The sequence below is a fragment of the Bombus pascuorum genome, chromosome 13 (genome assembly GCF_905332965.1).
Source record: "Bombus pascuorum chromosome 13, iyBomPasc1.1, whole genome shotgun sequence".
NCBI lineage: Eukaryota > Metazoa > Arthropoda > Insecta > Hymenoptera > Apidae > Bombus > Bombus pascuorum.
In genome coordinates this window covers 2,129,460-2,146,062 of record NC_083500.1, presented here as the reverse complement: position 1 = coordinate 2,146,062, position 16,603 = coordinate 2,129,460, and the positions used below count along the sequence as shown (strand labels likewise).

General features: G+C 34.8%; 2 protein-coding genes across 15 annotated transcripts; both read right to left on the bottom strand.

Annotated features, from left to right (window-relative positions):
* Positions 1–153: 153 nt before the first annotated feature.
* Positions 154–2,299, bottom strand: LOC132913455 (uncharacterized). Of its 2 annotated transcripts, none has more exons than XM_060971835.1 (5): positions 2,169–2,299; positions 1,249–1,456; positions 903–1,178; positions 422–830; positions 154–350 (listed from the first exon to the last, which is right to left on the bottom strand). In XM_060971835.1, exons 1-5 carry the CDS (start codon positions 2,282–2,284, stop codon positions 223–225), a joined length of 1,137 nt encoding a protein of 378 aa, XP_060827818.1. In that variant the 5' UTR covers positions 2,285–2,299; the 3' UTR covers positions 154–222. The 2 variants fall into 2 exon arrangements, with proteins under 2 accessions (XP_060827818.1, XP_060827819.1); XM_060971836.1 differs by lacking the exon at positions 2,169–2,299 and adding an exon at positions 1,973–2,134.
* Positions 2,300–3,164: 865 nt separating this feature from the next.
* On the bottom strand, positions 3,165–15,677 carry LOC132913459 (RNA-binding protein lark). 13 transcript variants are annotated; one of them, XR_009659379.1, is made up of 8 exons: positions 15,520–15,642; positions 14,322–14,515; positions 13,440–13,602; positions 12,716–13,261; positions 12,506–12,575; positions 12,292–12,391; positions 11,566–11,652; positions 3,165–3,355 (listed from the first exon to the last, which is right to left on the bottom strand). XR_009659379.1 is itself a non-coding variant. In XM_060971849.1 (8 exons), exons 3-8 carry the CDS (start codon positions 13,581–13,583, stop codon positions 8,156–8,158), a joined length of 975 nt encoding a protein of 324 aa, XP_060827832.1. In that variant the 5' UTR covers positions 13,584–13,602; positions 14,322–14,515; positions 15,520–15,676; the 3' UTR covers positions 5,812–8,155. The 13 variants fall into 13 exon arrangements, 8 of the variants coding, with proteins under 8 accessions (XP_060827831.1, XP_060827832.1, XP_060827828.1 ...); XR_009659376.1 differs by lacking the exon at positions 3,165–3,355 and adding an exon at positions 3,532–3,851 and having other exon boundaries at positions 15,520–15,676; XR_009659378.1 differs by lacking the exon at positions 3,165–3,355 and adding an exon at positions 5,812–8,222 and having other exon boundaries at positions 15,520–15,676.
* Between the last annotated feature and the right edge of the window lie 926 nt (positions 15,678–16,603).

Genomic DNA, 16,603 nt, shown 5'->3' with positions numbered 1-16,603 from the left:
ATATATATTTTATTCTACTATATAATATTTCCGCGATCCTTACCATTTTCATCATTATATGCTAATGTAATATTTTTTTAAATAATATAAAGCGATACAAAAATAATATAGTTAGATATAAGTAGGCACAAAATTGTTTTGTGATTCTACAAATTGAGGTAAAAAGTTGTTAAATCATTTATTAAGTACAGAATTTACAATTACTAACTGACTTAAGTGTGATTAAGGAGTAAAATCAGGTTTTCCCTCGTAAGTACATCCAGATCTTTGTACAATTTGAGTTGCAGCCCAAATTCCACATTTTATAGAAACTTCTATGCTTTTTCCTTGCACAAGTTGAGCCAAAAAACCTGAAACAATGACAATATATGTTCTTTTAATCAGGTTATTAATTTTCAGTTAGAGAACCAGGAATTCATACCTCCTACAAATGCATCACCAGCTCCATTAGTATCCACAACCTTATCATTCGGAAGTTTTGTAGCAGGAATCTCAATTATAGTGTTATCTTTAACTACTAATATATTATCGGGACCTTGTGTTATTATAACAATTCTTTGTCTTTTCTTATTCAATTTTTCCATTTGTGATAATTTCAATGCAATTTCTTTCCTATCCGTAGTTTTAAAATCATTTGCTTTTGCAAATGTATCAGCTTCCGCCTCATTACCAAATAAAATATCTACATAAGGAAGAGCCTCCAACATTGGTTTCTTATAATATTCGCATAAAAATGGTGCACTCAGATTCATTATGAAAATTTTATTTTTTTCTAAAGCATGTTGAGCAATCATCAGAATTGTTTCCGGGCTTACAGTTAAGAAAAAGCCCTAAAATTTAATACTTTATATTAGGTTTAAATTTAACCAAATCAAATTAAATAGATTTAGGTTGATACATACAGAAATATAGATGTATTCTGCCATTTCTATAATTTTTTTATTTTCAGATTCTTCTATGTGCGAAGGTGAAAAACAAGTGGCTGCAGCCAAATTGGCACATAAGGAACGTTCATTACCAGTAATAAGAACAGCACAGGTACCAGTAGGTTCTTTCTTTGTATATTGATAACGAACATTTAAGCCATCTGCACGTGCTTTATCCTCCAAAATTTTGGAATACTTATCTATTCCAACACAACCCATGTAAGTTGCAACTCGTGGTTTCTCCAGGAACCACTATGGGATAGTCAATGTCTGATATTTCTATTAATGGAATATAATACATCAAATAATATAAAGAGTTTACTTGTGCTACTCGCATAGTATTTTGTACAGAACCACCAGCAATAAAATTTGCGTTATACAATTCAACTAATTCATCATACATTGGCTTGTGTTTTTCTTCAGCAAGAATTGCATCGTTCGATTTTAAATCATATTTTTCCAAAAAATTCCTATCTACAGTCGCTGAAATATCAAGAAGAGGATTACCCAAGCCTAATAGGAGGCCCTCCCTGAAATATTTTGAAATTATCTCAATTGCATGTATACACCCATTTCTCAATTAAATCTATTATAAATATTTTACGTTCAAAATAAATTAATATATTATACATGTATCTCCTCTCTCTTCCTCTCTTTCTCACCCAATAAGGATATATACATTCCAAAAAAAAAAACAGCATCAATAAATTATAACTTGAATATATTTTTTGCGATATTCCTGTTAAAAATTTAGGATATAAATTACACACACACATACACACACACATATATATGTATATATGAATGTTAGGGGGGGAAAAAATAATACGAACTTTTTTTATATATATTTACAAAAAAAAGTTCGAATAGTTTCAAATTTCATCTTCAATGAATCACAATCACGCAAGCACATGATCAATGGCGTGTAAAACCTAACCTATTAATACTTGAACATAACCTGAACCCTAAACTAGATTAAAGTGTGATAGTGATAAATAATAGAATAAAAGATATATATATATATATAAAATATTAAATTATCATACCGTAAGTGCACCGCCATTTGTTAAGATTTTGGGTACTTAAAGTAACAATCTACCATACATGAATATAGACGATACGCCACTAATTCGTGGCGGAGCTATTCGTTACTTGGTGTTGCAAAGTCCAACGAAATCACGTGCACTTTTAACTCTATTTGTATTAAAATGTTATCTTTACTGCTGTCATTTTATACGTTACCTCAACATTTTTATTGCACTGAATAGCGACTGATGAAAATTTATATATGATACTAATATTTCTATAGTACTAATATCAAATGTACCATAATTCTTTTCGCAAATGTTGTAATACATTATTATTAAAGATATACAAATATGGTACGCTATTATTATCACTTGAATAAACTTACATAACGCTTGCTTAATGCAACATATTATTAGTTTTCCACCGGTGCATATAATATATTATTATTTGTTAGTTTACTATGTTGGGTAATTTATAGGGGAAAGAAAATTTGAAGTAACTGTGTCATCTTTAATGTATGCAATATCTTAAAAAAGAAGGTATATATTATATATAATATTTACATGTTACAAGTTTGTCGTATTAATATTTATATTTTTATGTCCAAAATGTAATTAGCATTTGAGAAAACAATTTAATAGAATTATTTATATACAGACCACATATACTATTCTTTTTCTTAAGTGCTCAACTAATACGCATGTATTATACTTTATTAAATTCAGAAAGAGAATAATTTTTTTGTTTCATTTTACATTCTGATAGTATGCTTCATGTACGCATTATTTATTAAATTTAGCGTTTTTGTACTTACCATCAAATTTCAATATAAACTAAGACCGTGATATATATAAACTTTGATCAAATAAAACAATACATAGTAGTATCCTGCATCAGGTAAGGTATCGTATGCTTTTATAATTAATATACTACTGATGTTCACTAATTATTAAATGTATTGATATATACATATATTCGCATTTTTAACATATTTGATAAAAAAAAAAAGGGAGAAAAGGATAAAGAAGAATAAAGATTCGAACAATTTATATCGTATCATACTGAAGATCAGCAAAAAAACATGGTAATAAAACAGCGCATTTAAACAGTTACAAACACTAACTGTTACGATGCATTAAAAATTTTGTTACGTATAAAGGAATATTAAGGGTGCAGGAGTAGAGATTCTACTTTCCTTACGATACCTCCTTCTTGTGCTTCCATACATTCGAGAAAAATATTAAGAAATCCAGTGTTAACATAACATACAGAAGAGTGTTGGGGATGAACAAATTTGCAGTATCACCATATCCGATGTTACCTTAGAGGCTGGACACCTATATTCGCATATTCTTCGTATTGTAGTTTTTAATGAACATGCGCATACACTGCTGCATCTCCTAAGAAAGAAAACATGACTCTCAAAAAGTTCAGCAGACAAAGAAATGTACGAATTTTTAATATTTTCAGAGAAGAAAACACGTGTGGTTGCTTTTTTTGTTTTACTTGCATTTTCACGCGGATCAGAATGATACAGAGTAAACTTGCCTTGGTACATTGCGGTTTACACCCAACATATTTGTCCAAAGTGGGATCTGCGGTGCCCATATCCACCATCATCATTCACCACCACTTTTGACAGTCATGGCGTGCCTCTGTCAATGAAGTACAGAAGTTGTCCTGGTTGACAATTACATCTCACCTCATAGGATACGTTGTTGTGCTAATTTCTCTCTCTATCTCACTCTAACTCTCTCTTATTGTTTTCTTTTTCCCTCCTTTATTTTTTCTATTTATCTTTTTTCTTTTTCTTTTTCCTTTCGTAATCGACATCATCAAAGCCCAGCTCCTTCCAAGTATGTCCAAAAGCGCTTGAGGCAGGGGCTCTATCGTGTCCTATATCATACATCACATTACAATATGCATAATGTCTTTTTACATTTCTCTGCGGCGCGTCTCTATCACTTTTTTGATAATTGATAACCGACGACCCGGTACGAGACACGTATAATTTTTGTCGCGCATGTGAAGAATAACACGTCCCGGTTTTTTGGCTATTTTACTTCCGTCCTCACATACGCATGTTAAATGTATATCGTTGTCCCGGTTTCTACACAGCCGGTAATATATCTCTATTGCGCCTTACTTTCCGTTTTCAGATACAGCTTTTTTCCCTTTAATACGTGGATATCTTTTTTTGCTTTATCTTTCACTTTTCAAAATTCGCGCGTCACGCGTCGTCTACCATAGAGTGACTGATACACTTGCATTAGTTCGTGGAGGGACTCGTACGTATGTATTTCCGATAGCTACTTGGCTCGGGAATTCTCATACCGTCAACCTTTTTATGAGAGTTTGTGCACATCTCGGCAACCCGACGAATTTCAACTTGAACGGTTGCAACGGCTTCAACGGCGAATATGTTCGTAAGACTACGAAATAACGTGCATAGGTCACCGCAGACGTTCCCGATTGACGTAATAACTCCGGTAGAATGTAATCTTCGACGACTTGATCGATCGAATTGCCGTCAAACATGGGACGAAATCGTGCTTTCCATATTCAAGTTCCGAACACGATGGCACAACATAAGTACATACGTATCTATACGTATCAGTCGATAAATTTCGCTTTTTCTTTTTGGCTCGCTCCATAGACTTACTCGCGTATGCTAATCGCGTAAACAACGAACGTTGCTGTCGCATGTTTTAATTACGTAACATTAACTGAGACGTATATAGAATAGCATTATACGCCTGCCTATCTTTTTTTAATAAAATTTTTCCTAAAGATTCGTTTCATGTTTAAGAACGCATGTTTAACGATACATATGATCTTTAATAGCACAGAATTCCCTCGTATTTTATTTACAAATAGTATTTGGATCATGCTTAAGTATTTCTCTACATGTAAATTGAGAGCCCTATCGTTAAGCTGACCGAAACTATTATTACGATTGCTTACTAGAAGCTCAGTCCAACAACTTTTTCACAATCGTTAAATAATAAAAAATGGGAAAGGTTCGGTGTGTAAACATTGCAATACTTTCAGCAGGATATCCAAAATATGAGAAGAATGTGTAAAATAATTAAAAAAAATACATACTAACATTTGTGCAGCGAAAAATGGATATACATGTGTATGTGTGTGTACGAAATTGATACCATTGTTCATCTTATATTTCAACTACGTTTATCACTATTTCACGATTTGTGAGAGCGATCGTTCATTTGTATCCAAATAAGAAATAACGAAAGAAATAATGAAAGATGCGAAGGAATCGCATACAGAAATAACGCTATTTATACAACAGAACAATGAGCATGGTTATTAAGAAATTAATTATCCATAATACCTTCTGCCTATAACGTTACATACCAGTATTCTGTATAAATATATAATTTTACGTGTCTCTCTTAGACACGTAAAAACATATAAATGTATCGATTTCTAACGGGGAAACTAATCTAAATCTTTCTTTTACGCGATTACGAGAGAAAAAATAGGGAATACAAGGAGCGTAACTGCGCGGAGACACTGTACGTGTATGTTGGCCGATTTACTTCATAAAGAGGGTGCGACGACGAAAATGAGGTCGACGACACGCATATTCGATTATTCAGGAATTGTCAATATCGTGTATCTCATGATCACGGCACGTTTATAACGCACGACACGCAGGAAGCCAGTAAAAAGCGCGTACATCCGTTTAACTAACGATTATATGGGACGTGCATCTTCTTAGATAATAAACCTTACGGAGGTGATAGGGACTGGACGGTATAGTAAAGACTCTGGTTATAAGGGAGGAAGGGTGGTCATTACCTTGAGTGACGAAAAACGGTGCAAATGATGATTAAAGAACACGAAACGCCTTTTTTGTGAATCTTCACAAGTACATTGTTATTACATTCCTTTCTTTAAACCATTATTAGTATGATTATCATTAATCTAATTACCTTTGAAAACAGGTCGTATCATCAAAAAAAAGGAACAGAGGAAAAACAGGGGGAGAGAAATATTACACACGTCATTAATGTGTATACGCTGTTTAAAACGAAAAAACGGTGGTCATCGGTATATCTGTGTGTGTGTTGTGTGTGTGTATGTATGTATGAAGGGGTGTATCATGGACGCACCCGCGCGTGTGTACGTGTGTTGTCAGTGTGTATGTAAGTATGCATTTATAAGCTAAACGGAGCACAGCTGTAATTGCCGTATTAATCTTCGGTAATTATTCACGATAATTAATTCTAATATGTTAATAAAACGATATTACGTTACTACAGATTAACGATATAATGTTCGCACGACCGAGATTTAGATTCCCATACAGAATCGGCGCATCTTGAGTCAACTGGGTCTCTGAAATTGTATCTTTTAAGACTTTTATTGTTTGGTAATCGGGAACCGATTCGAACAGTCGAACCCGCACGCACTTCTCTCGTTGAAAGTAAAGTTACACATAAATACGACAGTATCCCTATTATCTCGTATCGAAAAGCATTATGATTATACGGCGGAAGAATATTTAGACGATATCGGTAAAACACACGCACGCACATCGTCGCCATCTTCGGATGTTATTTCATACGCTAGACGGTAAAAATTATCATCGCATGATATCGAACAACCGTTCTTTGTCATTTACAACACATTTTTTTACACGCATCACGAAACTCGGTTTTTGCTTGAACAAACTGAGATTTTATCCGAGGCGCGACGATAAAAGAATATCGCGCATGATGCCGATTAAACGCAGGACCACTTTTCTCTCCATTTCTTATATATATAAGTATATAAAAATATATACATATATAAACATAAGAAAAGATAGAAAAAGAAATGGGGGGAAGTGAACAATTAGATATTGACGAACAAACGTTTGAACGATGCTCCGATTTTGTGATTACGACACGTTGTCGAAAATCGCCCATCTAAATTATTACAAAAAGGGACCCGATGTATATTCTATGTTATATTTGTAACTGTTAATTTCATACTTTTCAATTCTGCTTAATGCACTCTCTGTACTATGATTAAACTTCAAATCGATCGATATTCTTGCTATCAAATCTCGATACTCGATGTATTACTGAAAGATTTCTTGCTTTTCTCCGTTTGCCACATTAGCAGTCGCGATTAAGTTCTTTTTGCTTTAGAAGCGCGTGGAAGTTTTGTACGATCGAGAAACAAGAATACACGTTACGTGCGCGTCATCGTCACAGAAACGGCATCGAACACGACGCGATATACATACATACTTATATACATATACACATGCGTCTATGTATACATACACGTATACATAACATACATGTTTATGCATATACATACGTATGCATCTATGTATAGGGTTAATAGCATCGTCCTACCAGCAGCGTTCTTCAACACGTTACACCAGTTTCCACGACAATGAAGATACGGAATTTGTTTTTAAGCATTTGCCATAATATTAGTAATACTCGCATTTTGATAAAGAACTGGATATAATTCAGGAAAACGAATTGAGTCGCGTTGAAAAATTGTCTCGGTAGGAGGATGCTACGACAAATATATATTTTTCTTACATTAAAAGAGAAAATTCTCGACATTACTGAATCGAGACACGCGTGAAAAAACTTCATATAGGTCCGATGAGGGAGGTTTACGGAAGGAAAGCGGGCGAACGTCACGACGAGATGCGTGTGCGCTTACACATATACACGCACGCACACACTCGCGCGCGCGCACGTATGCATGTATATAAAATGTGTACAAGGGAATTTTTTTTCTTTCTTCTTTTTTTTTTTTTTTTTTTAAGGGAAATTGGAGGAGAAGTGGCAGAGAAAAAGAAAAATAATAATGAAAGGAGGTGTAAAGGCGACGGCATAGAAAAAAAAAACCTGTAAATTCAATAAAATACTTTATCATTCTGTTTGTTGCTTGTTTAAATCGTCCGTATCATATTTTTTGCTTTTTGTCTTCTTTTTTTATTTTTAGGAGGATGGGCGGGGATTCTCGTCTAAATAGCGCATTACGGGGAGAGTACATATTTTCCGGATAGAGCGGGCGAATGGTAGATCTTCGCGCGTGCAGATCGACAGACATAGACGGCCAAGAGTATCTCGGTCCCGAGGCTTCCTGCTAGCGACAGACACAGACCCGACACACAGAGACAGACAGACCGACAGAGACCGATCCGAGCCCGACGCGACGATTTAGTATGGTGCGAACCGGCGCGACGGCGATGGCCCTCGTAATCCCGGTCTGGTAACCAAAATGAATCTACGTCAGTTATACGAGATCGATAAAAAAGAAATCGGGAAAAAAACCACACGAGCTAAGAGAGGAACAACTTGTGAGATACAGAAAGGGCGGATAGGTAAGTAGACAAGGGTGGTACGTCGTATTATATCATATGAAAAAAGAAAAATCGTACTATCTACGTACCGACAGAGAGAACGATTTATATACGGTATATATATATATAATCTTTTTAAGGTACGGGGGAAAGATAGTTACTCATGGGAGAAACTTGGTGGAAACACCGTATTGAGTACGTTTTTTCCTCGTTATTCTCGCTAATTATTTTCGGCAACGTGTATTAGTAGCATGTGTACTTTTTATGCCAACAAAAATTACTAAAACTTTCAAGTTATATATATACATTCTACCAGCACTCTCCGGTTTTCTCTTCTTTGCAAAATCCATACACCGCCTTTCTGCTTTCTTTTTTCATCAATGTTCTCTTGTTGTTTCAATTGATCCGGTTAAAACAATAGATAAACAGGTGGATAAAGGTAAATTAGATAGATCGTAACACTGTATTACTGTAATTGTAACGAATTTTCACCACAATTAAAGTTTTCTATATTTCCACGTGTCAGCAAGCTTTAATTTCAATCTGGTACTAACTGTAATTTTGTCAGTAAATACTTTCTTAATAATCGGGAATAATAAGAGAATATAAAAGAAGAAAAGGCAATTTGGCGCATCGTGGCATACAAAGAAGAGAGCATAATCAATTCAATTAACAATCGAATATTTGGACACATTTCGACACACAAATTCAGTGTGGATCAATTTTTAACCCGAATTGACACGTCTACTTACCTACGCTCTTCAAATGAATCTCGGCTGAAGTCCTCGTACATGCCTCTACTATAACAGCGGTATAATAAATAATCGAAACTACGAATGATCAAAGATCAATATATACACCATACTTGCTCCCTTGTCCAAGGCTTAACTTTGTGAATTAGTCCCTGTATAATGGATAATGCAAGAAAAATTGTCGCGTGCTGCCTAATATGACTGTTAAAAGTAGTTAAAAAAAGATCGGAAATGGTTCGGCAAGAAACTATTTTCATAGGCAGTTTTACGTTTAGACAATGTACAAAATAAAGGAAGACGCTACCATCGACCAAATATGACGACGAGCACAATCACTGAAGAAGTGAAGAGAAGAACGTATTTATGGAACAGACGAATATGTACATGAAATATGCTCGTGTACAATTATGGAAAATGCTATTTATCCACGGTTAACTACCTATCCATCCAGATGCACATTTGAACATCAACTGACGAATATATATTGCCCGAATGAGTCGTAATTATTCGGAAGAATGCTTGTGCAAACGTATGTACATACGGATTAAAACTTGAACCTGCACAAGGTGGCGCGCATTCGCATGCTAACCAGACATCTATCCAAGACAACGAAACGATTATCGCTTCAAAATCAAACGACTAATCGTAAATTCAACTCGGACTTATTTCTCTTATATATGTTGTTCGTGTATGTGTAGTTTTGTACATGTGTTAAGCTACGCGTACTTAAATTATATCCAAAATATCTGAATGCAAGCAGTAACCAAGTATTTCTATCCGCTTTATTTCATACGAGGTACATTTACTAGAAGGAAAACAAATTAATAAATGGACGCGTAATTCAAAATTCGCAATGATAAGAACATGGGATCTTTCTTTTTCTCTCTCTCTTCTTTTTTTTGGCCAGTCATATAAGGCAGGCAGCGTTAGACTGGATTTTTAACCCATGCGACTTTCAAATTATAAATCAGTTTATATAATCAGAACGTAACGAGCCATTTGCAGCCCAGGCTGGGATCATGTAGGATAATAAGGTTACATGCAACAACAAATTCAAAGTATTCAGAAAGATTGAGAAATTCAATCAACTCTGTTTTCTATTTGAAAGTTTGCGAATGGATTTACATACATGAAAAGCTTTGAACCTCGTGAGTAGAAGTCAGCTTCAAGAACTTATGGATCGTAATTTTGAAGCAAATTTTTCCCCCTATCCATCTATCTCTCTTTTTCTCGCCCTCTTTCTCTCTCTCTCTCTCTCTCTCCCTCTCTGCATAAATTTGTGTATTTGTTCACATGTATGTATGCATATGCACGTATGCAGAATAGGTATGTATTCGTGTCAATGTGTACACGCGCGTTTTCATAATTCTTTGCATATCTTTTCGCTTCAATATTGTAATACACGGGGCCGGTTTCATGAAACTTCCACGGATAACTTAACATTTTCAATCAATTCGAAGTGCAATTTTATAAATCAATTAATACAATTTTTATCCTTACGTTGCAACAACGTAATTTTACTAAAATTAAGATCGATAAAGCTTCGCATGAAACTGAAATCAAAGAGAAAAGAAAAAAGAAAAAAAAACTGAAAGAAAACGATCATACGTATATAATCATAGAGTCGATAACGTAAGAAAATAAATTTTTCGTTTTAATAAACGTAAAAACGAATTACTAAGAAATTAAAGAATTACATACTTTCCCCCGATTACTTGGAAACAGAAATAACTATTGAAATACACGACATGTGCATCATAACTTGCTTTTCCTCCTTCTAACATACAACTCGAAACTATCTATGACGCTGTTCGTAATTTCTTTCTCCGCGATACACATTTTACGATTTACAACCTTCCGTTGGCTATCGAAAAATTACGATTGAAAAATTTGATGAAATTACTTTGAACCAAGACTACATTGAAACTGATGCGCGTTTAATAGAATGTTTCCGAAGCGTATCTATGAAACTGGCCTTAACAACTATTAGAAACGCCGACATACAAACAAACTTACTGTCCAATGCGTCTGGAGAGCTGGTTTCTACTTACGAGATATTTCAAAGACAATCGATAGGCGTCGTTCCTGAAAATCGCGCCAGCCCTTTTTTTTCTTTTCTTTTTTCTATCTACAGCGTACGAGAGTTTGTTAGAATTGTAGGATCGCATCCTGGCTCGCGGTAGTGCGATCAAGAAATCTAGTTCGCATTCCTTAGGAACGTTTCTTCATCCCAGGCCTCCGCGCCACTCCCGGTTGAGTGATGTACGTAATAAGGAGCGCTTGAAACACAAAGGATTTATGAGAGACATACAGGCCAATCTCGCAGTTAACGCCATGGATCAAGAGAGTCTATGAACAGGGACATCCCTAGAAGAGCAGTCGACATGTTCAAGGTACGATCAGTCGAGACTCGGATTTTGTTGGCACCGAGGAAAATAGAAGCTGATGAAGTACAACGCGCCAGCGACAAGAACGAGGTATGACTACTCGCTAACAAAAGTGGTCAAAGACTTACTCTTGCACGACTTGAACGCTGGCCCGGGACTGTCTCTCTAGGGTTGCCCGCATTCATGGACAAAGATGGTACGCAGCCTGAGGTGCACTGAAATTTAGAATGTACAGAAACGTCCAAGCGTCATGATACACATTAGCATTTTATTACACAGACTCTGCACTCATGTGGGCATCGGGTCGACAATCTACATGGATTGGAAAAATATCGATTGCTGTTTCAACTATGTAATGCAACAAATAAAAATTATACGTGTAATACACAATATGACTATACGTTACCGTATATGCATACGTATGCGCATAATCATGAATATATACGCTCGCGTGTATACGTACACACATATCGTGTGATTTTATTTCAAAAAAATTGAAACAAACAAAAAAGATGTAATAACATAGAATCAACGAAAATTGTATAAAAATGATCAAATGTGAAACGGCAGCTTTGAAATTTTTTATCGCGAACAAAAGAATAACCTGAATTTGTCCGATGCAATTTAGAAATGACCATTTTTCCACAAAATAATATATACCCGAGAGAGAGATTTGAAAAATATGCGTGAGATCGAGAATACACAAGAGAAAAGAATAAAATACACGGTAAAGTAAGTACTCTTATTTGTCGACGAATAACCGAATCCCAATTCGCATGAGCTGTCAATCCAGCCTGGAACGTTCACAATGTTAAGTCGGACGAATGGGCAGTCAATAAATTGGCTCTACTCACCTGAACCGGCCATTGTTGCCACTTGGAGGGGGTGATCGGCGGCTGAACATGCCATACTCGTTACCACGGGAGAAGCCAGTGTCGCGCATGGATCCCATACCTAGAGGAGGCATAGGAGGCATTGGGTCTCGTCTTGGGGGTAGAGGTGGCATTGTCATTGGTGGAAAGTCAAGCCCGCACATGGAACTTCCCATGTCACAGGGCCCTGTCATACCCGTAAACCGCCTCTCGTAGAGATCCCTGGTGTCCTCGAAGCCTCTCCTGTCATAGTAGCTTTCGTAATCCTGGAACACAGATAAAGAAACATTGTTACGGACAATCACAACTATACAACAAATTTCTGTTCTTTCTGTTTTTTTCCTTCCCCCTACTAAATACTTCTATTCTGAACAGTTACTAAAATAAGAAAAAGAGAACTACTTACTCCAAAGCGGCCACCACCCATTAACCGATCCCGAAGGAACGGTGGTGGCGGCGGTGGAGGATACGGGTCGCGTCCAAACATTCGGTCTCTGTATCCGTTTCTATCCGGTCCTCCTCCCATTCCTCCTTTTGGGCATTCCTTGGACCAATGGCCGCCGCGACCGCATCGATAGCACTGTTCAGGATCCCCCATTCCTGGCCTTTGTCGCACTCTGCTTGTAGAAATTTGAACCTTCATCGGTTGACCATCCACCATTTGTCCATTGAGTTCCTTGATGGCATCGTTGACATCACCTGTTGCTTCTAGATGGACGAATCCATAATTTCTCACGATATCGCATTCTACAACGGTACCATACTTGGCAAACAACTCGCGCACTTGAGGCGCTTTCGTATTATCTGTGAGATTGCCAACAAATATTTTGGTTGTAGGAGTATTAGGTCCCTTACGACTCTTTGCAGCCTCACATTTGATCGGCTGTCCATGAACTATATGTCCATTCAAATTTTGTATCGCATTTCTCCCTGCTTCTTCATTCTCCATATGCTGTTAAAAAATATATTATAACATATTTGTTGTATGAATGTATTAAAGGCTCGTCAAATTTGGGCCAAGATGTAACTATCCAACAGAGATATACGTGTAAAGTAAAGAAAGAGGAAACGATAGATCAAACAAAATATTGTAGTAAAAGTATACGTTACATGGAATAAAGGAAACTTACCACAAATCCATAATTTTTGACCACATCACATTCTACAACCTTTCCATACTTTTCAAATAATGGTTTAATATCGGCATTTGATGTTTTGTCGGCTAAATTACCGATAAAAATTTTAAATGTGCCAACGCTACTAAAACCCGGCATTTTCGGCTCGTTGCAGAACCTAATTTCAAAAGAAAAAAGTATTTCAAATATTACTCGTTACTGACTTGTACAATTTTTCCAAACATACAGTATATACAAAATAAATACTATATTGCAACAACACTAGAAAACTATCTAATATATTTAGAATATTCATGACTTTTTGCATTTACATTTGTTGCTAACATGATTAAACCAACACACGCCACTCAACATTACTCTATCCCACGTATTTTCAACGAATAATTAACTTGCTGTAATATGATTTTTATACATGTTACATTGTATATTGAAATGTAATATTTACGAGCTTTCACTTTGTACAAATAAACATAGCTTCAAAAAATTGATTACGATATTCAATGGTGACGCGATTGTTTAGATTCCCCCTCTAGTGCACTTTTTCCACCATTTTGCTAACGATCTAACATTTCGAATTTCGAAGGTCATCAATTTTGCCAAGATATTTCATTTGCGCATACGAAAATTAACAGATACAATCAGTTTGGTAATTTCTAAATATAGGGTAATATAACTTTTTCAATTTTTACTTCGATAGGGCAATGAAAAGCTACACAAGCAGCGAACAAGTAGTGCGTTATAAAATACGTAGTACAGACAGCGTACCGACCTTGTCGAAATGGCGCACCAAATCTAGGAAATGTCTGTGGTAACGATCACCCTCTAATTATCATGTATAAATTTACGTTCAAACACCATACGCTTTCTCACACTCACCGAAGAATACTGCGTATTATTTTCAACGAATGATTTAACCAACGCTGATAATAGGCACACGACTTTATACACGAGAACGCAATCTAACAATGGCGTCTCACTTGCCGCGTCCGCTAGTGCGCGAGATGTTGAAGCAGTGGCCCCTATCGGAAAACTGCAGTACAGCAGACCGTGAGAATGAGGTGTCCAAAAACCTATCACGAACATACCTTCAACTATATTTCGTTCACTAGAAATAAGTTAACGCGGGAACTATTTCTATGCTACACTTATTTTCCTTCTTACCAATGTTAATCTTACGTTTTATCGCTCTTGGAATGGGATAGGTTAAATTTCCATTCTTTGAGCATAATATATGGAATATAATATATGTTTGTTCACATGCAATATTGAAACATTAAAGCATGTATTAAGGACTATTCAAGCTGTATTGAGGCTGCGTTCGACACACGTTAAAAACGTTTTACTTGTTATACATATTTAATTACATTAAAAGTTACATTAAAAGTTTTTTTTTAATTCTTCTTGTTCTATTAAAAGCTTAGTAAACAATTTAGAAGTAAATGAATAATAATCATTATATAAATTATTACACTATTAAAGACGACTATAGAGCTTTGTACTATTTTGCTAATACTACTGTATACGAATGTTACTAATACTTGCATAAAATTCTATACGATAATATATACTATTTCTACAATTCAAACTACAAATGATCCTTACGTGTGATGGATTTCAAGACTAAATCTATACCAAATCCATATCTCATATTTTATGATTCTAAAATATATGATATATAAGTACTATGTGGAAAATTACTATAGGGTAATAAAATTAAAATTTACTGGACGAGCAACATGCGACAAACCGTATGTATCAGGAGTTCAACTGGCATCAGTTTATTTGTGCATGATATACAAAAACAATTCAATGATAATTATATCGCATGCTATTAGATATAAATTAGTTTTTACGTTTTAATAACAAAAGAGAATTATTTATATAAAATTTTATGGTATTAGGGAGCTGAATAAACGTGAAATGGCGTGCTTCATGTATCTTCATGTCGACGCTACGAACCATAACTACATAATTTCAATGTTGCAACTATGTAACTATAAACTTATATCTATATGTTATTTTAATCTTATAATAAATTACATATGAAATATGGGGGAAGTATTAAAACACTTACCAAGTCAGTATTTCCGTAAAACAATCCGATAAAACACAACGGCAAACCACACGCTTTCCTACGTAAAAATGGCGGATCGAAACAGACTGGGAAGTGGAAAGCTGCGCGGCGTCTCTTTCAATACGAAACTCAGGGTCGCCAACTGTTGAAAACAAAACTTTCTAAAAATTTTCTGAAAACCAAATGCCTATTCAAAATTATTGGCACGTCTACATGTGTTTGATGTCATACTTATGTCATAATATGCTACATATTTTAATTTAATCACCTGATCATTTTTTTCGTAGATATTGTAAAGAATTACATTTTTAATCTAACTGCTTTATACAACTAAAGCAGAAGATAAAACTATATAATTTAGAACTAGACTGCGGAGTTTTATGCAAATTCGTAAAAAATAAAATTTTCGTAGAAAGATTGTCTTACCTACCAAATATTATAAAAAGCACTATACCTTGGATAGTTTATTTACTTTTTCTTATTATATGCATTCTGTGGAATTTTTGCGCTTTTAAATTTCCTATAAAGGCTTAAAATCCGTAATTTATTTATAACAATACCGATTTTTCTTACTTTAATTCTGTATAATATTATTTAATATAATATTTAATTTAATATAATATTTAACTTAATATAATATGTAATTTAATATTTAATTTAATATAATATTTAATTCTGTATAACTTCATAATACAATCATACCACACTAAATGTGTAGGTATTGATTTTCTATCTATAAAATTCTTTCCATTTTGTTGACCAATATTTTTTTGTTTCGTATATTTACAACAAAACTTATAGAAAAGAAAATAACCTTGTAGCGTATAACCGTTATTTAGTTATATAAATACTCACTTGCAACATCCTATGTAATCATATTAAAAGTGTTGCACATGTACGGAAAAGAATAGTATTAAATTTAGTACTTGTGAAAAATATAACTTTAATTATTTGTAATCCACCTACTATTAGCTATAATTTTAACATAGATACAATCCATTTTCATAGAAAATTTACGAACTCACCAGAGATTGACTTCGAGTACGTAATTTGTCGTATGTGATGACAATCTGTAACTAGTTAA

What these genes read in the sequence shown, in the direction of transcription:
- LOC132913455 (XM_060971835.1), bottom strand. Translation starts at nt 2,284, where the DNA reads ATGTATTACAACATTTGCGAAAAGAATTATGGTACATTTGATATTAGT. An exon ending in AGTGCAATAAAAATGTTGAG is followed by an intron (nt 1,457 to 2,168) that starts GTAACGTATAAA and finishes AAAATATTTCAG; the next exon opens with GGAGGGCCTCCTATTAGGCT. An exon ending in CAGAATACATCTATATTTCT is followed by an intron (nt 831 to 902) that starts GTATGTATCAAC and finishes ATTAAATTTTAG; the next exon opens with GGCTTTTTCTTAACTGTAAG.
- LOC132913459 (XM_060971845.1), bottom strand. Translation starts at nt 13,583, where the DNA reads ATGCCGGGTTTTAGTAGCGTTGGCACATTTAAAATTTTTATCGGTAAT. An exon ending in TCAAAAATTATGGATTTGTG is followed by an intron (nt 13,262 to 13,439) that starts GTAAGTTTCCTT and finishes ATTTTTTAACAG; the next exon opens with CATATGGAGAATGAAGAAGC. An exon ending in GATTCATTTGAAGAGCGTAG is followed by an intron (nt 8,223 to 9,050) that starts GTAAGTAGACGT and finishes TAACTGACGTAG; the next exon opens with ATTCATTTTGGTTACCAGAC.